At 65.9% G+C, this 19,151-nt stretch overlaps 1 protein-coding gene across 2 annotated transcripts in view; it reads right to left on the bottom strand.

Moving 5' to 3' along the window:
* The window catches only part of Plch2 (phospholipase C eta 2), a 39,412-nt gene extending 21,384 nt beyond the window's left edge, over positions 1-18,028 (bottom strand). Inside the window, exons 1-8 of one of the 2 annotated variants that reach the window (XM_070037160.1) lie at positions 17,894-18,028; positions 7,810-7,956; positions 5,470-5,723; positions 5,153-5,281; positions 2,569-2,739; positions 724-817; positions 401-604; positions 77-197 (exon numbers count right to left, since the gene is read on the bottom strand). In XM_070037160.1, the coding sequence (XP_069893261.1) occupies positions 77-197; positions 401-604; positions 724-817; positions 2,569-2,739; positions 5,153-5,281; positions 5,470-5,723; positions 7,810-7,956; positions 17,894-17,936 (1,163 nt within the window). In that variant the 5' untranslated portion in view covers positions 17,937-18,028. The other variant, XM_070037159.1, reaches the window with a different exon arrangement.
* Positions 18,029-19,151: the final 1,123 nt, after the last annotated feature.

The raw sequence follows: 19,151 nt of genomic DNA, 5'->3' as shown, positions 1-19,151 counted from the left end.
GAAACAAGCCCAGTCCCTCGTGAGCGGCGGCCACTGTCTCCCCCTCCCAGAACCCGCTCGAGGAGCAGCCACTCACTCATTCTTGACGAAGGCGTACTTGTTGATGGTCTCGATGACGTCTTTGAAGAGGATCTTGGAGGTCAGAGTGTAGCCGTGGTGCACGATCGGCTCCCCGTCCGGCCCATCCCAGCAGTCCACTGAGGGCAGGCACACCCCTCAGCCCCAGGTCCTGGCCGTGGGGGCCCGGGAAGGCTGGGCAGGACACCAACTAAAGAGGGGTGTCCACCCTCTTTGCTTATGGCGCACCCTGCCCAGAGACCCCGGCGGCCCCTGGGGCCCCACCCCCTCGCCAGGCGGCAACGGCCCCGAGGGACAGGGAGCCAGCGGCGGGACGGCTCACCTTCTACGCAGCGGCAGCCGGCCTGCAGGACCCAGGCGTACATGTCCACCCGAGACTGGGACATGAGCTGGTCGCCCACGAGGTAGGTGTTGTGGGACGAGGTGATGAAGTAGTGGCTCAGAGGTCGCGTCATGTCCTGGTGCACACCGTAGTGCTCAGGGTTGAAGATGTCGCCGGCAGGGCTCCGGGTGTAGTTGGTGAAGCCTGGGGAGGGGGGGAAGGAGGTCAGTCCTCTCGGGGCCACCTGCCCTGTGTGGAGCTCGGACGGCTCGGGGCCCTGGCTTCCTCCCCGGCCGGCAGGACTGCGGGCGGCGCCCACTCACCATCGATGCCCAGCACCCCCTTGCTCTTGTTTTCCGGGCAGGGCTCAAACTGCTCGATGATATCCTGGCAGGTCTCGAGTGTCACGCCTTTCATCTAGACCAGAGCAAGGGCAGGAGTCCGGGCTAGCCTCTCATCAGTCCGGGCTAGCCTTGGGGGCACATGCCCCTCTTCCCATTGCTTCACTCTTCACGTCGGCTGACCAGAGTAGGCAGTGAGCTCAAGGCCGTAATGTTGACCACCGGGACTCGGTGGCCAGAGGACTACTCGTCGGTCACATGAATCTTGAGTAGCTCCCTCTACGTGTGGGTCCTTCCCACGCGGCCTTACGGAGCAGGCCACCCTCCACTGGTGTGGGGAGGCCCATGAAGGGGACGCGGGGGCGAGGAGGAGCCCTGCAGCACAGGGAGCCGTCTCCCTCGCAGCCCAGCCCGGCCCAGGGGCTCCCAGCAATCAGAGGCGGAGTGACCTCCAGAACTTGGTGTCAGCAGGACCTAGAGTGGACAGCTGCCTGGCCAACCCCCAGAAACCAGACGGGAAGTTACAGACAGGGGAAGGGAGCAAACGTGGACCAGAATCTAGAGCCCTCTGTGGCTCCCGGGGAGGCTAGAGTCCAGACAGCTCAGGCAAGGGCTCCGTCCACCTGCCCAGAGGAGAGTATTAGACTCCAGGCTGCAGGGTAGGTTCTAGGGGTTGAGGTCAGGGAGGAAAGGGTCCATTCCCTCCATCTCCCATTAGAGAGTATCCTGCCTTTGGCCTCCACGTGCCAGTGCCTGGACAGAGGACTTGCGGCTGGGCCATGTCCCCCAGCCTCATGCCGACGCCACGCACTGTGGCCGGGCTGGGGCGCTGTCCAGCCAGGGCAGCAGGACCAGCAGTGTGGGCTCTAAAGCTTCACTTGGCAGGGTGGGGGATGGGGCGTCCAGGGGATGGGGCAGGATGGGGGGGGAGAGGACGCCCAGACTGCAGGCCAGGGTGGGCAGCGGATGGGGAGGGGATAAGACAGGGCTGCGCACCAACCATGCTGGCCCGGTAAGCGACACTGGGGAGAGCCCGCTTGGCTTCCCCTGTGGCGACCCGCGTCAGTTACGGTGAGGTTAGGCAGGGCGGCGGGCACTGTGCGGGGGCCCGGGCACTTGGCCCTGAGGCTTGTTCCACTCCACACCGCAAGAGTCTCCGGAAGGGACGCCCGAGGGACAATCCAAAGCGGGGCCACCCCATCTGAGCTCCCTCCCCAGTGGGCGTGGCTTCCCTGCGGCCCTAGGCTGACCCGTGGGTGCTGCCACCCGACGGGCAGTACTTGCTCTCTGCCCAGGACTGGCGTTGGTCCCTGTGGCTTTGGACACTCCTGCTAGTCCGCAGGGCCGTGCCATGGGCCACTCAACTCAGCCCACTAGGGTTGGACAAGGAAAAGATACAGCACCCTGGGAATCAGGTGTTAGGTGGACAAGCAAACCAGGGCAGGTAGCCTCAGGCCCCTGGGGCTGGACCACAGGGGGAAGAAGAGATTCCCAAAGGTGGGGCTAACAGATTCCTCCTACGCGCACCACACCATGCTCTGTCAGGGCCACCGGTCGGCCACCGGTGCCTCCCTGAAAGCTCGGGATGTCCATGGTCAAGACAGAACTGTAGGGAGACACTGGGGGGACCCTGCCAGCATCTCCACCCACCTGGCAGTTCTGTGGGCCTGCCACGGAACACACCACAGGGCATTCTGTGGAGAATGGGAGCCGAAGCCAGTTGGGGCGCCGCGGGTTGAAATCCACCCTGAGCAGGTCTGTGAGGGCATCGCGCGGGCGCTAGGATGAGGCTGGACCGCCAGCTCGCTGCCCCCGCCCGGGCCCCACCTTCTGTTCCACCTCCAGGAAACGCTGCAGGTCGGCAGCGTCCAGGTGGTCCTTGTGGTTGCTGTAGGTCAGCATGAGCAGGTAGAGGTCCCGGCGGGTGGACATCATCTTGTAGAAGGCGCAGAATTCATCAAAGCCCAGAGTTCCCTGGCGGTCATCCGTGTCCGCTTCCTGCAATGCCAGGCTCTTGGTCACCACCGTGCTACACCACAGGGCCTTCATGACCCACCCCCTCCAGGCCCAGGGCACTGCCCGCCCCAGACCCTGCCCGGGCCCGGGCCCCGCAGCCACCCAAGGGGGCAGCTGTGCTTCTGATGCCAGACTGGCGATGGGCTTGGCCCTGAGACTTGACTGCTCCTCTTGCCCAGCGTGGGAGGCAGCATCAAAAACTCCTTTGCAACAGCAGCGACGGCTGGCCACCCTCGCCAGGATGAGCGGACTCCCGCAGCACGGCTGGGCCTCAGAACCACTGGCCTCCCCGCCCACTGGCCCGGGCTTGTGCGGCCCAGAACCCAGCGCCGGTATCTGCCTGTCATCCCCAGCAACAAGACAGAATACACACCCAAAGAAGCCACACAGAGCTCAGAGCCACAGTACAGAGGACACCAAGCCTGGCTCCAGCCAGCCTGGGGGGCTCCTGGGCAGTTAGGCCTGAGCACAAGTGTGCTGGGAAAGCCCCAGTTCCAGGGTTATCTAAGAGTTAATGAGACAGGGGCCTGCAGCTCACACCTGTAATCCTAAGGACTCAGGAGGCAGAGATCTGAGGATCACGGTTTAGAGGCAGCCTGGGCATAAAAGTCTGTGAGACTCTATAATTAACCACTGAAATGCTAGAAGTAGAGCAAAGTGCTGGCTGTGACCAGAAAAACTCAGGGACAGGGCCCAGGCCCTGAATTCAAGCCTCAGGACTAGTATAAAAAAAAGAAGAAGAAGGGATGTAATGAAATTATGTTGGCGCCGTTGGACCACCGCACAGGTCTTTGCTCGATTAGGCCGTTTCAGGCAGCCGGAAGCAATGTCAAGATTTTTCTACAACCAGATTGCTGCTAATTATCACAGTGAGCTGAGCCTGGCAGGAGGTTCATCTATTTCCCTTGGCTTGGAGCTCCTGCAGAGGCTACCGGGCGGGCGGGCAGGAAGGGCAGGCCCTGGGGGCCTGGGGCCATCCCTGATTGGCCAACTAAATGGACCAAGGCTACTAGGCCTCAGAGGTGTGGGGTCTGGGGTCAATGGCCCCAGAGCAGCAACCTTCCCCACCCTGTAGCTCTCTAGAACTAGCCCTGGAGCGCAACCCTGCCCTCCGACCGCCAGCTAGGGTCTCTGCCCAGGCCTTCCTCCAGCCCCCTGGTAGAACCAGGCCTTGGAGCCAGTCGAGTGCTCACTGTGCCCCCACAACAGGGCAGAAGAGCGTGGACTCCGAGATTCCACCTCAGAGCCCAAGTCAAGACCTCAGACTGGGCCCCTTGCTCAGGCCGACACACGGGGCCTGATGTCCCGTGTCACCTGCTGTCCGGCTCCTGCTGTAGCCCAAGGAAGGTCCTACTGAGGCCGGGACTGTCCCCACAGGCTCACAAGGAAGTGGGGTGGCCCAGCCCTGGGTCCCATGGGGGAAGGGAGGTCATCTCATCAGATGCAAGACACCTGCCAGTCCCCGCTGCCTGGGCAGACTGTCTCCACCAGGGTCTGCAGTGGGGGGGCCAGTCCCCGCTGTCCTCAGCGGGCAGTCTGAGAGCTCACTGCCCCTCTGGTGCCCATGCGCACGGACTCTGAGCAGGCAGCTGTGGCTCCAGCCGGGCATGACTGCTTGTCTAGCAGGATCTGTCAGGGGCTGGACACGGCAGAGCTGTCAGGCCAAGAGCTGTGTGTGTGTGTGTGTGTGTGTGTGTGTGTGCATGCGCGCGCACGCACGCGTGTGCGCACGCACGCCCATGTGCATGCAGACATATGTGCTCATGTACATATGTGTTGGGGAATCTGGAGCCCAAGCTTATATAGCCTCTTTCCCAGGCTGTAGCAGGCGCACGGCTGTAGGACTAGGTTTGCTGGCTCAGCCCATCCCTGCCCCAAACCAGGACCTGCTGACGGCAGAGTTTCTCTCCCCCGCAGAGGTTCCAGAAAGAGAACTAATTACAGACAATAAAGGCTGCTGCTCAGCTGAAGGATGCATTTTCATAACTTCTAACACCAGGGTGGTTGGGGGCCCCAGTAGCATGGGGGGCTGAGGAGAACTTCTGCCCACCTGGAAGGCTCCTGATGGGCCTGAGATGGGGGTCCTGTGGTACCAGGAAGGGGGTACGGCTGTGGGCCTTGGGGGCCTATTCCAAGGGCCCAGCCTGCCCCACTGCACGGGGCTGTGCCCAGCGCCCAGCCCCTTCCTGGGAGCTAGCAGAGCCGTTCCTGGCAGAGCTAAGCTCTGGCACCGAGCTCGCAGCTGCCCGGCCCACACAGGCCAGGGTCAAGCCGCCTCTCCCCGGGCGGGGCGGACACCCTGCCAGGCCCTGCCAGCCCCTCTTGGGAGCCCTGCAGGGCCCCGCAGGGCCAGGGTAACCTAGCAGCGATCCTGGGTGGTGCCCTGGAGACTCACCCTGAACATCTGCTTCACCCTCTGGCGGGGCAGGTTCACGTTGAGTTTGTGCAGCAGCTGCAGGACCTCGCCGATGCTCAGGCTGCCGTCCCCATTCTTGTCGGCCTCATCAAACGTCTGCTTCAGCCACTTTGGGGCTGAGTTAGGGGCCAACACAGGCTCGCAGGCCCAACCAAGCCCACCGGGGCAGAGAGCAGCGGGGGCCCCAGCCCGTGGCCCTCTTCCCGCCCCTCCCCCAGGCGCAGGGCCCCGCAGGGAGCAGGCTGCCCACACTGGACGGCAGAGGGGTCTGCCCTGCCCTGCCACCGGCCTGCTGCCCAAGGATATTGGTCTCGGGTTCGCTGGCGACGGGCCAGGCTGTCCTCGTCGCTGATGCCGGCCATGAGGTAGCGCAGGCCGGTGACCCAGGTGCGCGCCTCGTCGGCGCTGGGGGAGACCAGGTCCAGAGACTCGCGGTGGCTGCCATGGTAGATGCTGAAGCAGCAGTTGGGGTCAAAGCTGCTGTCAGGGTAGCGCTGGAAGATCTCGGACTGCCGGCCCTCGCTCACCTCTTGGATGGAGTCTATGGAGACTATAGGTGGGTGGGGGAGGGGACTGGTCACCGCCTCGCAGAGGCCAGGAGCCCCTGGGCCTGCACTGCATGGCTCCAGGACTGGGGTCCAGCCCACTTACAGCCCCTCCACCGGGCCCCCACGCCCGCTACATTTCAGCCCCTGTGGTCCCACAGCTCCTCCCCCCTACCCCATGAGTTAGAGGGTCACCTGCCCCCCCCAACCGGAAACCTCATGCATCTGCTGCCTTGGGACTGTGGCTAATCAAGGCTGCTGGGGGAAGGCCGGGCCAGCCGGCCCCTCCTGCCAAGCCCCAGTGGGCTCATCTCCCTGTTCTGAGAGCGGTAACTGGCCAGCTGGGCATGGAGGTCCCACGGTGCCTCTGTCATAGGCCCCCAGCCCAGCAGGCACGGGAGCCGGGACGTAGCAGGTGGACTTGGGGTGCTCTGCAGGCCCCAGCTCAGCTCCCACGGCAGGGGGCTGGGGGGTCCTTGCTAGCCACAGGGTCTGGACTCCACTGAGCCTCTCCCAGAAAGCTCTAGAAGTAATGAGCTCCAAAGCCCGCGCCCTGGGCAGGACCCCCTCGCAGCTGTGCAGGCCCCGGGCACTGCCAGGGAGCGCCCACTCCCGGCCCTGTGAATCCTACTCCGTCACACACGAGGACCTTCCAAGGCAGAGGGGTCTGAGACCCCAGCTGGGTCTCCAGGAGTAGGGGAGGCTAAGGACAGCACCGGTTCCCCAGCTCATCTCCCCTTCCGGGGCTCCCTCGCACCCTCACCCTCCTGCCTCCCAGTGTGTTGCGTGTTCTTGCCATTAGCATGCTAGCCACGCACCGTGGGCCCTCTGGGAGGCCCGGCCCCCGAGCCCAGGGCCAGCATCCTCCGATGCCCCGCCACGGGCGGTGCTCCCAGCAGTGCTGGGCTCCCTGCACACGCACCCGGGAGGCAGCTCCATGGCTCCCGCGGCGGCGGCAGACGCTGCCCAGGCCAGGCCTCCCTCGCCCTGGGGCTCGACGTTACCCAGTCCTCCTGGGACCCGTGGCAGCACTCTTGGTAACCACGGGGCTAAGGCCGTTCTGTCCTGGAACCGCTGGGGGCCGCCTGGGGGGCCCCGGATTCCTCCAGCCCCAGACCCCACCTCACACTCAGTGTGCCCCAAAGGGCCTGCATGTCCCCCTCAAGCCTCGCCCTCACCACACCTGGCTGGCACTTGTCTCTCTGATCTCTGAAAGCTTTCACCCCCTCAGCTGGACTACTTGCCTTTTGCCCTTCACCAACCCCAGCATTTGGCACAGGGCTGGGCACTGGCTACCCAGTCCCCACTGAGTCTCAAAGCCCTGCAGGGTGGACAGTCGGGCAAGAGCCCCTGGCCCATGTCCACCCTGCAGTTCCAGAGGTCACTGAAATCCAAGGCCACCGGGGTTCAGGGTCCCCGGCCGCAGCCGTCCAGCAGCCACACCCGGGAGGTCCCCCGCCCCCCCCACCCCCGCCCCGCTCCAGCCCCCCCTGCCCCCCCCCGCGAGCTCCCCAGGCTCCAGCCCACCCCGCCCCCTCCCAGCGGGCTCCCAGGCTCCAGCCCCCCCCTCCCCCCCCCGCGAGCTCCCAGGCTCCAGCCCCCCCTCCCCCTCGCCCCCCTCCGCGAGCTCCCAGGCTCCAGCCCCCCCCTTCCCCCCCCCGCTCCAGCCCACCGTCCTCCCAGCGGGCTCCCAGGCTCCAGCCCCCCCCACCCCCTCCCCCCCCGCGAGCTCCCAGGCTCCAGCCCCCCCTCTCCCCCCCCACCCCGCTCCAGCCCACCATCCTCCCAGCGGGCTCCCAGGCTCCAGCCCCCCCACCCCCTCCCCCCCCACGAGCTCCCAGGCTCCAGCCCCCCCGACCCCCCTCCACAAGCTCCCAGGCTCCAGCCCCCCCCACCCTCCTCCCCCCCCGCGAGCTCCCAGGCTCCAGCCCCCCCTCTCCCCCCCCCCCGGCTCCAGCCCACCATCCTCCCAGCGGGCTCCCAGGCTCCAGCCCCCCCCACCCCCCTCCCCCCCGCGAGCTCCCAGGCTCCAGCCCCCCTCTCCCCCCCCCCGCTCCAGCCCACCGTCCTCCCAGTGGGCTGCCCACTCACTCTTGGCCTTCTCGTTCTTGCGCGAGGGTCGCCAACGGAGACAGGAGCGGTGCTCGTCCAGGTAGTAGAGGCGGACCAGGCCCTTGGAGCTGCCTCGAAGCTTGACCATCTGCGTCCCCTCCTGCATGGCGCTCATGCATCGCTCCACTGGTGGACACAAAGACAGCCCATGAGCTCTGCGGAGTTGCTCAAGGACCCCTGTCTGCCCACCACCCCTCCTCTAATGGCCCGAGACACTGAGGTGAGGCCAGGTCCTGAGAGGATATGCCCGGCCCTGCTCAGCTACAGTTCAGCCTGCCACCACCGGCAGCCCCCGTAACCACAGGGGCCCACTGGCCACCAGCCAGACTGGCTACTGATCCGAAGCCCACAGCCAGAGCCACGTACCAGTGGCTCCCATCTGTAAATCCCAGCTATTCAGGGAGCTGAGATCTACAAGTTCACAGCTCAAAGTTTGCAAGGCTCTATGTCCAACTAATCAGCAAAATGCAAAATGGAGGCGTGGCTCAAGTGGTAGCGTGCCAGCTGAGAGTAAGTAAAACTGCAAGCCCCTGAGTTTAAGCTCCTTACTGACTGACGTGCATGCACGTGCGCACACACACGCACACACACACACACACACACACACACACACACGGCCCAGAGCCGTGTGTGCACGGGAGCCACTGTGCACAAGCCTCCAGGGGGCACAGCGTGGGCAAAGCACATCCCGGTGCCCAGGCTGGCTGTTGGCACCAGTCGTGAGCCACTCTTGGGAGTCACAGTCCCACTTCTGAGTGCCACGCTCCCTCCTTGCAGTATCCTCAGGACGACCACCCTCTCTCCTGAGGATCAAATCCAGTGCTAGCCTCCCCAGATCCTCCCCAAGCCTGAGGGAGGCCTCTGGGTGAAGGCACTGTGCTGAGAAGTTGAGCCATAACCCACTCCCTTTCTCAGACCCTGCCTTCCTGTCCTCTTGGTTTCCTGACCCAGGTCCCAGAGGAAAAGGCTGCAGGCTCTGGGGAGTTCAGGTCAGGCCAGCTGGCCTTGCCTAGGGACAGGTCAGTCCCTCACTGTAGACCCTGCAGACTTGCTTACAGAAAGCTCCCCACCCCCAGCTGAAGCTCAACGCCACAAGGGTCACACAATAGTTGGAAGGCCAGAGGTCAGAGCACACTGGGCAGGACCAGCCTGGGAGACTTCTTGAAGGAAGATCCCGCTGACTGTGTGGGCATGGGGAGGCGGGGAGGCTGGATTCTCCAAGGCACAGCGTGGTCACTGGTTCCGTGGGCTGGGGACAGGAGATGAGACAGGCCCCAGAGCCCACGCAGGAAGGTGGCAAATGCCTGTGGCCCCCATGGCCGGTAACAGCAGAAACGAGCAAACCAGACAGTCCTGACGGCGCCTCCGGGCCCACCAGGACACACACTGGACCGTCCCGTCCCTGACCCGCTGTCTTTTTTCCACCCAAGTCACATCTGACCAGCCCTCTGTCCACCTCTAGGGGCCAGGGTACCCCGCACCAGCACACATCCACCCTAACTGGCCAGAGGATGCTGCTGACCCCCCCAAAGTGACAGGGACCCTGACAGTGTGAGAGCTTAGGGGTCCCTGTGCCCCCCACCCCGGCGATCCGACGCGGGCTTCAGCCCTGCCGCGCCCCCCTCCACCTGCGTTTACCCTCCAGGAGTCTGGGGGGCCTCCTTTGGGGGCTAAGCAGTCAGTGTTTCTAGACCCTGGCGGCCCCCAGGGGAGAGGTAAGGGGTAGGAGGTTAGAGGTTGGTGTGGGGCTCCGGTGGAGTACAGGCCTTTAGCACCTCCAGGGGTCCCCCACCCTCCCCAGGCTCCTGCAGGGCCTGCGCCCCTGGGGTGTGGCCAGTTCTCAGCCAGGGCCTCCCCACTGTCCCTCTTACCTAGTAGGCTGAGCTGCCATCGAGGGCACACCACCATGCACCCCCCAACCCAAAGGAACACCTCTGTCCCACAGGCCGCGGCTCCCATGAGGGGCAGGGGCACTGGGCTGGAGGCCGGCATGCCCAGCCATGCTCACAGAGTCCAGGGGGCCCTGCAGGTCAGGCGGGGGCGGTGCCAGGTGCACAGGCCCCTTGGGGCTCACTCTCTCTACTCCACCTCTTCCTCTTCCTCTCCAGAACCCCTGGATTCCCCCCCACCTCACCCCCCCCACACAGGGCTGCCCTTAGACCCCTGGCATTGGCCTGACTACCACACACAGCCTCGCAGCCCCCTCACCAGCCCACCCACCCACCCTCCGGGGCCTAGGGAGCACCGGAAGCAGGGGCTGGGGGAGGTGCCCAAGCTCACACTGCCCACCCCCTGGCCAATCCCCACACTAATCCTGCAGGAAGCCAGCCCAGCTGGCCAGAGGATTGAGGCCAGGGAGCTCTCAGCTGCCAGGAGAGCATGGGGAAGAACACCGGTCCCGGCCACCAGGCCCACGGGAGAGTGTGAGCAAGAGCAGCAGGACAAATAGGGACTCTCCCAGGACCCAGAGATACGGCGGCAACCCCAACGGCATTACCAGCCCTGTGCGGGGCTGGGTGCTCAGGGCTGCTCTGTCCCTCGCTCCCACATCTCAGAGTCGGATGGGGACAGGTCCAGAGCATCAGTAGCAGTGTGCTGTCCCCTGGCTCTGTACCCAGCATCCAGGGCCCAACCTCAGAGGCTGGAGGCCAAAGCTGAGCCAGGGCGGGGCCACTTGCCCGGCCTGGGGAGCTGGATCCAAGGTATCAGGGACCATGTTCCGTCTCAGTTCTTAACACAGGCCGGTGGGAGATCTCCAAGCCTTCTGCCACTTCCTGTCTCTTTCATTCTGCTCTAGGTCCCTAGGCTGTGGGGCCTTTATCCCAAGGTCGCCCAGGTCTGACCTTTAGGGCCAGAGGTGCTAGTGACACATTGCCCAGAGCACAGACACACCCCCAAGGCTGCGATGCCCGAGCAGGCTGCCCGTCACAACCCAAGGAGGGGACCCGGCCCACCTACCTGACAGCTGGCCCCCCACCTGGCCACAGGCGGCCCCATTAGGGGCGGTGGAAGGGAAGGAACCATACAGCCCTCCCGCTCTCCCCGGGGCTGCCTCCCCATGCCAGGCCCCGTGACAGCAGGGCAGGCTGTGCCCTGGGAACCCGCCGAGACCCCAGCCCACAGCGGCCCACGGTGACCAGGACCCTCGTTCCTACTGCCTGGCCCAGCCTGCAGGCTCCGGTTATTTCCACATACTTAGCCATAGGAAGTCTGACCCCAGTGAACCAGGCCCTGCCAGCCCAGATCTGATGTAATCAACTCAAAGCCAAACACAGAACCCAATTAGGAGCCCTGGCCAGAGGCCCGCCTCGTGTGCTCGCTGGAGGTCGAAGGCAGCCTGCCCTTTCTGCCTCAGATTGGATTAGGGAACCATTAGCGGCTGGGACAGGAAGGACTGACTCCTGAGGAACTCCAGAGAGGGGCCACAGGGCCTCGGCAGCATGGCTACTCGTGGATGGGGAGCCCAGGGCTCCCAGGAAGCAGCAGTGCCAGAGCAGGGGATGGGGACACACACTTGAGGCCCTGGGGCCACCAGGGACCCCAAGGAAGGCAGGACGGGCAGCTCACGCCCTCAGGGTGCATCAGACTTCCCTTCACAGAGCCAGTCCCCGCACTCCCCTCGCACTCAGTGGACCCCGTAGACAAGACACACACAAGACACACACAGTTCTCCTCCAGACACGCCTGCTCCTGCCCTGTCTGGCCTGGCCCAGTCTGGGGTGCTCCTGAACCCAGAGCTCCCCAGGACCGGTCAGCCACGCCCTCCTGGCTCCTTGTCTGCCCTTGGCTCCAGCCACAGACTGGCCTTTCACCCTGGCAGCAGAGGGACTGGGGCACAGATTGCACGGGCCTGGCGCCAGTCCCGCGAAGCTTGGCTTGAGCCTCCGCACCCCAAACTCCCCAGCCCCTCCTCAGGGGCCCGGGTCATAATCCTCCACGACCAAGCAGGAAAGGCCCAGCTAATCCTCCTGATACAGAGCTCTGCCGAGACGCCCCTACCACCCCCTGGGGACCAAGGTGACCCTCGTCCCCTCTGGCAGTGGGTCGGGCCCAGGCAGGGAATGCTTAATGGGGCGCCCAGCCCTGTGTGGTTGTGGGGTTCCCCCATGCAGCGGATCTAAGGCCAGACAGAGTCAGAGGCGACAACCAGCCCACTGGCCATGTGGGGCTTGAGCCGGGGCCAGCTGGCAGGCCCTCAGCTGACTTCCCTGCTCCAGCCCTTCACCCCGATGCCTGGCCCAAAGCCAAGTCCACGGGGGCAAGGGCACCTTCCTGTGCCCCTCAGCAAGAGCCACGGCCCCCACACGTACACAGGGTCCACCTCACAGCCAGAGTCACGGGGCCGGGGGGTGGGGGGGGAGGGACGCGGGGGGTGCAGGTGAGGCCGAGACCGCCACCCACCTCTACGGCTGCTTCCTGATGGCAGACTTGGACACTCCTGGGAGGCCAGGAGGCCAGCCTCCAAAACAAGGCCACAGGGACTCCTCGCCCCTTCCCAGGACACCTTTCCACCCTAGCTCCTCCATGCTCTGGGCCCTAGAGCTCACTGCCTGCCCCAAGCTGGGCACCAGCTGCCCGCAGGGGATACAAGGGTCCGGCCGGGCTCCGACTGAGCTCCCACCCCCAGGGGGCTGGGCTCCGACTGGGTGGCTCGAGTCACCACACCGCCTCTCTGGCTCAGACGCCCTGCAGGGCTGAGGGGAGGGGGAAGACAGTAGCTGGCCCCAGCTCATGGTGGGCGGGCCTGCCCAGTCACCCCCAGCCCCAGGCCAGGGCCGCGGGGTGGGCAGTCCAGGCCATGGAGAGGTGAGCCTTCATGCCGCTGCTCCTGTCTCCTGTGTGTGGTGTGCACCCCAGGGACCCGTGACCCCACAGAAGCACGGCAGGCCGGACTCGCTCTGCCCTCTGTCCCTGCGTGACCCCGCTGGACACGCGCAGGTGAGAACAAGTGAACAGGCGGACGGAGGACGCAAGCGCACGGCCTGCCCCAGGCAGTGCCCGCAGCGTCTGCTCGGCCTCTGCTAGCTCTGGGGCAGAACACAGCCCTCCTAGAGGTCCTGGTGCTCAGGACGGACAAAGGGTTGGATAGAGATACCTTGACAGGGGGTACAGGGAGGCTCTCTGGGCCTCTGGCCCCACAGTGGCCCCATGGGAGGGCACTGTGGCCCAGGACAGTTCCATGGCCCCCTGGCCTTTGCAGTGCCAGGAGACAGGAGCCCCATCCTTCCCGCCCTTCCTCTGGGCAGCTCCTTCCCTGAGCTCTTGCAGGACTCCGGGTCTGAGTGGCTGTGGGGGGCGGGGCAGGCCAGGGCAGCACTGGGTGGCCTTGCTCTGAGGATGAAGATTGCTCTTGTCCCAACGCTGCTCAGAGCCCCGCCTGCCTGCCTACCCTCCCCCCCCCCCCGGAAAAGCTGGAAAATCAACTTACGCTTCCAACAAAACCACAGATCACCCCACACGTGCACAGGGACACCGGTGGGTGTGGCACACCCTCCTCACACACACAGGTCGGGCACACCCTACCCACTGGCCTCCACAGCAGGGACAAGGCTGGGCTTTGGCACGGCCTCCCACCCCCCCCCCGTCCCCGGCAGCGCAACCCCCTTGTTACCAGCCCGCCTCTCGCCCATCCAGGCCTCTTCATCTTCCTTTTCACCTGTCCTAGAGGACTCTGCAGGAGCCCCTCCCATGTCCACCCCACTTACAAGGATCCACAGCACAGGAAATGGGGGACAGAGGCCCCCAGGCCCTTCCCCAGCAGTCCTATGGTTCCCCAGCTCCCTGTCCCCTGCAGACCAACCCAGCACATAGCAGGTGCTCAGACAGTGTCTAGGGTGAGAGAGGAGGAGGAGGCTGCCCTGCCCTGGCCCACGGCAGCGCCCACTGGACCAGCGTGGCCCCTGGCCCACGGCAGTGTTCACTGGAGCAGCGCGGCCCCTGGCCCACGGCAGCGCCCAGTGGACCAGCGCAGCCCCTGGCCCATGGCAGCGCCCAGTGGACCAGCGCAGCCCCTGGCCCATGGCAGCGCCCAGTGGACCAGAGCGGCCCCTGGACCAGAGCCTTGAGGGAGGAAGGCAGGGTGGAGGGAGGACCAGCCCACACACATATGGCTGAGATTATTTAAACGTCTGAGAGGCAAGGTGCCCCCCCCACGTCTGGGCGCCTCCTCCCCAACTATTTTTACTTTATCAGGGAGTGCGAGCCGTCTCCCTGCAGCCCTCCCCGGCAGGACCCCAGGGGCCCAGAGCCAAGGCCGGAGCTCGGAGGGGCCAGGCAGGGATGCGGGACGATGGCTGTGGACGGGTCCGCAGGCCCAGGCGGGGAGCCTCCGGAGCCCCGCTTGGTCGGATGTGCCCTTTTCCTCCAGCAGCCCTCCCCTCAGCAGGGGCCTGGCTTCCCGCGGGAATGGAGAGGTCTCGCCACACAGCATGGGGAGGCTGGGGGGGGCGGGGGGTGGGGCCTGGGCAGGGCTGGGGCTGGGGGCCTGGGGCGGGGCTGGGACCGGGGCTGGGGGGGCCTGGGGCGGGCCTGCTGAGACCCTGCTCTGCCCCCCTGCCCTGGCTCACCAGCGCTCCAATGCGCAGGCAGCACCTGGGGGTGGAAACAGACTCCCCAGGGCTGTCCACTCTCCATAATGACTGGCCCGTCCCTGGTCCGCGCCTCTGCCTCCCGCCTCAGAGGTCCTCGAGTCTTGGGCCTGGACTACAAGGGGAAGGTGGATGGCAGCAACCTGGCCCGTCCTGGGCCAGTGTTAACAGCCCCAGGCCCAGCTCTCCAGATGAGCCAGCGGGGCCGCCACCCCCAGGGAGCTCCGGGGCTCAGGGCTACCCAGGACAGGGCTCAACCCCAGGAACTCTCCACACAGGACGTTGTAAGGCCGTGAGTGTCCACCGCCCAGTGCCTCTCCCCAGAGGCCCCTCGGCTCCTGCCCAAGCCTCTCAGCCTGCCTCCATGTCCAGGGGCCTGCATGGTCTCCTCATCCGGCCCTCCCTGCCTGCCCCAGAGCCAGGGCCTCTCTGGGTGCCGGAGCCATGTCTGGTCCCGTCTCAGCCAGGGTTCTGGGCCCCCTCTCCTGCCCCACCCGCCATCCCCAGCCAGCGTGGCCTGTGGCAGCTCAGTTCACGGCAGTGGCATTAATCACGTCCGACAATCCTGCCAGGAATACAACGCTATTAATAGCCCATTTCACAGCTTCCTGCTCTGGTAGGTGCCCCTCGTCCCGCGTCCCTGGGGGGCCCATCCCTGCCCCTCCCCCCAGCCTTCTGGAAGCATCAATTGCCACCTCCCCTTCCTCCAGCAGGGCTGGCCACGCAGCACCGGCGTGGGCTCCGTGAGAGCCCGGGGCATTTCGCAGTGGCTAAGTCACGGCAGACGGACCACAGCTGCTGTGGGGAGGTCACATCCTAGAAAGCCACCAGATTCCGCCAGCGGGGGGGGGGGGGGGGGGGGGGGCGGCCTCTCCCCAGACAGAGTCTCCAGAGGCCCTGAATGGGCAGAGCCAGCCCCACCCCTGCTTCTTACCTCCTGGCTCCGGGGGTTGGGGGGGCCAGGAGGGAGGGCAGCAGCTGGCTGGGCTAGGAGCTGCTGGGTGGAGCCACGCCGGGAGCAGCCGAGGCAGGAGGCAGAGGAAGGTGGGGCTGCGCTGCCCTCCAGAGCAGGTTGAGGATTCGTTTCCTAGAGAGCCGGGGCTCCTGCAGCCCGGCGCGTCTGCCGGGCAGGTGTTCGGAAGCGGAGCACGCCTTGAGCTCTGACTTCCCAGCACTTCTTCCTGAAGCCCCTGGTGCCTGTCCAGACACCCACCCACCGACCAGACCTCAGGCTTGGCCAGCCACCCCGCCTCTACCTCCCGCGCTTTCCCGGGCTGCCCACGGTGCTGGCCCGCACACCTCTGCTGACCCACAAGAATCTGAGCTCCGGCAGGGCGCCAGTGGCTCAAGCCTGTCATCCTAGCTCCTCAGGAGGCTGAGATCTGGGGTCATGGTTTAACGCCAGCCCGGGCAGAAAAGTCCTCGAGACTCTGATCTCCAACACACCACTAGAAAACCGAATCTGAGCTCCTCTGAAAAGTGGGCTGCCGAACCTGGCTCCCCGCAGCTCAGCCAGAAGGGCTGGAAACTGGGATCTTAGAGCGCTTCGGAGGGAAACCACAGCTGTTCCGGGCCTCCCCCGGCCACCTGAAGGCCAATGCCCTGAGTCAGAAGAGTGGTCCTGCCACCACGTCAGGGCCACGTCCCCACGCCCCAGGCCTGCCTGGCTCCCGCCTGAGTGGAATCAGATAGGCCAAGTGCTCTCTCCCTCCACTGCTGGCCACATGGGCACTGACCCTAGCTGGTGTGGGGTCTCTGCACACGGGGCTGCCCAGGAACCAAAGAGCCCCTCCCACCCCCGCCCTGAACCCCCTCCCAACCCCCGCCCCCTCCCCCCACAGGAAGGTCAGCCAGCCAGGAGCCCGCATGCGCGGACTTGTCCGATTACTGGTCGCCTGCTGGGCCCTCTCTGGACCCCCGAGAGGCCCTGGCATCCCGCCCCTGCCCCGGGAGAGGGCGCCGCCCGGCAGGGGCCCGCGGCACTCTGGGGAAGGCGCCAGGAGCCTGGGAGGCTCTTCAGCGGCGCAGATGGAGGGCTGGACTGGGGACGCGCGCCCATCTGCTCCATCCTCGGCTCCGCGTTGAAGCTGTGAGGACCCGCCGTCAGCTCCCGCGCCCCTTGGAGGAGAGAACACAGGGCTGGGGGCGGCCCTGCCGGCCCTCCACTGTACGGCCAGTCTCCCCCCACGGGCAGCTGCTCCCCCGTGTGTTTCCAGTCCCCGTGGGCCGCGGGGCCTTTGGGGGAAGGGGGCAGTACCAGCCTCTGCGCATCCTGAGCCCGGCAGCCGGCCCAGGGCACGGAGGCCAAGGAGCACAGGCAGGAAGATGCCACGCAGGGCCTCCCCAGGGTGCCCAACCACCAGGAAGCCCTGCCACCACCCTGAGCTGGGGACTGGGGGCCGGCAGTGGGGGCCCGGCCCCACACCAGAGTCCTCCATTCATAAAGGACATGTCAGCAGGGAGGTGGGAAGGACAGGAGGGAGGGGACGGACTCCTAGAAGAGCTGCACCAGCTAGCACAGCACGACCCTTTGCAGACACACTCCACCACCCTGGCGGTGGCCGCACACGGTCCCTCCAGTTTCTGGGCTCAGAAGGTGTCCCCTGTGTGCGGTCACAGCCTCTCTCCATCCAGCATGCCTGCTGTGCCAGCCCGGGGCAGACCCAGCCAGGCCCAGGAGCTAAACGGACCACCAACAAGGCAGGCTCCTGCTCTCAGAACCCCAGCCCTTGATCAGAAAGTGCTTCCTGCTGCCCAACCCAGCCCCACTGTAACTCTAGCTGCGTGTCCCCTTCATGCCCTGGCCCAGGGCTGGCACTGTTTTGGGGGCAGAAGAGACGGGACCAAGGAGAAGTCCCGTGCCGTGCAGCACTGGGTGTACCCTTTGGGCAGCTCTGAGAACCCTTCCCTCTCCTGGCAGCCCAGCAGCCCCCAGCACCCCACGCTGCCTGCCCAGGAAAGTGCCCCGACTCAGGTCAGAAAAGCGGGGCAGAGCTGAGCAAGGTTTGCCGCCCAGAACCTGCAGGGTGTTCCGAACAACACAGGCTCCTGTCCATGGTGCTGACTGGAGCCGGGGCTCCCAGGGCCGCAGCGCGCAGAGCCCATGGCCCCAGCCACCCTGGGAGGCGCCTACATTGGCCCTCTGGGACACCCCCGGGCGTCCCCTGGGGGTAGGGTGGGGTCAGGGGACAGCAGCTGCACCGCTGGAGCTCTTCCTCCACTGCACACCAGAACTCCACACCCTTTACCCGTGGCCCTGTCAGCCGTGGGGCAGAGGAGGGCAGGGGCTGGCAGGGGAGGGCAGGGGCTGGGCAGCAGGAGGTTGGACGGGTCAGTGGCTGTGCTCTGAGAGCCTATGGGAGTAGCCAAGCCTGCTCCCCGCCCCCCTGCCAGCCAGGGGCCACGGCTGCCCAGCACTGGCCCTGAGTCCCTGGTAGGGACTCAGCCCCCTTCCAGGCCCCTTCCCTCTCCCTTACCTTGGTCTCGGCTGAGCTCACTGGGGGGGCCAGAGTCTCCCATGGCCGGCAGTCTCCAGCACCGCTGTTACCGGCACGGCCCGAGGTGGCTGGGGCCCCTCGCCGGCCCCCCCTGCTCCCCAAGTCCCAGCCTAAGCCAGGGCGCCCCGCACACGGTGCCCATGCCGGTCAAAGCCTGCAGCCACGCTCCGCGCCCTGCGCTGCCGCGGAGATCTGCGAGGCTCTGCTCCGGAGGCAGAGGGAGGGAGGGACGGGTCCGCCCCTCCCGCGGGAGCCCCGCCCACCGCCCGCCGCCCGCCGATCCGGCTCTAGGTCCCCGCCCCTCCCCCCCCCAGCCACCTCGGGCAGAGCTGTGTGAACCAGGGAGGGGGTCTCCGGCGGGCACGGCGCCAGCTCAGCTCCAAGGCCGAAAGAGAAGGCAGCGCTGCCCTCTCTGTTTCCACGGGCTCCCGAGACCATTCACGGCCACCCTGAGCCCAAGCACAGGGTGACCCGGAACCCCTCTGACCACAGTCCCTCCACCCAGGGGCCTCCATGACCCCCGGTCCTCTGACCTCAGCCCCCCCCCAGGGGCCTCCGTGACCCGGGCCTCTCTGACAGCACTCATGACCCTGTGGGCTGGGTCTCAGGCTGCACTCCCGGCCTGGAGTGGGTTCCACTGAGCATGCAGGACGCAGAGGGTAGTGAGTGCTGAGCTGTCCACCCCAGACGAACGGCCAGCCCTGTGGACCTCGCAGTTACTGTGTAGCCTGACTCCCTGCATCCAGCATCAGGGCAAAGCCCCATTCTCCATTACTCCCCAACACACCATTATATACACACACACACACACACACACACACACACACACACAGCAAAGCCCCATTCTCCGTTACCCACACACTCCAGCCCAGGAGACACAGTCAAGGGTCCTCTGCTGCCCACAGCCTGTCCACCTGACCTCCCAGAAGGGGCCTGGGTCAGCTAGTGGGGATTGGGAAGGCCAGGCAGGTGGACGTGCCCAGGAGGGCTCTCTGAACGCCACCTCGAGGTGTGACTGCCGCCTGCGGGCCAGGCCCCAGGCGTGGTGGGGGAGGGGCTCCTCCAGGAGCTGTGCTGCCAGCTGGCCCTGCCAGGAGGGGCCTGGGCCCGGATGCCCAGCAGCTCCTCCTTTGTTGGCAGCCACGGTGCCCTGGGTCGGAGCGTCCACCGCCCATCTCTGGGCTGCTCTGGTGGACGCTGTGTCTCGTGGTCACACCAAGCCCGGTCAGCGCCCTGG

Source organism: Dipodomys merriami, unplaced genomic scaffold (genome assembly GCF_024711535.1).
Source record: "Dipodomys merriami isolate MVZ:Mamm:240054 unplaced genomic scaffold, mDipMer1.0.p SCAF_28, whole genome shotgun sequence".
Lineage (NCBI taxonomy): Eukaryota > Metazoa > Chordata > Mammalia > Rodentia > Heteromyidae > Dipodomys > Dipodomys merriami.
This window is presented reverse-complemented; position numbering and strand designations above follow the sequence as displayed.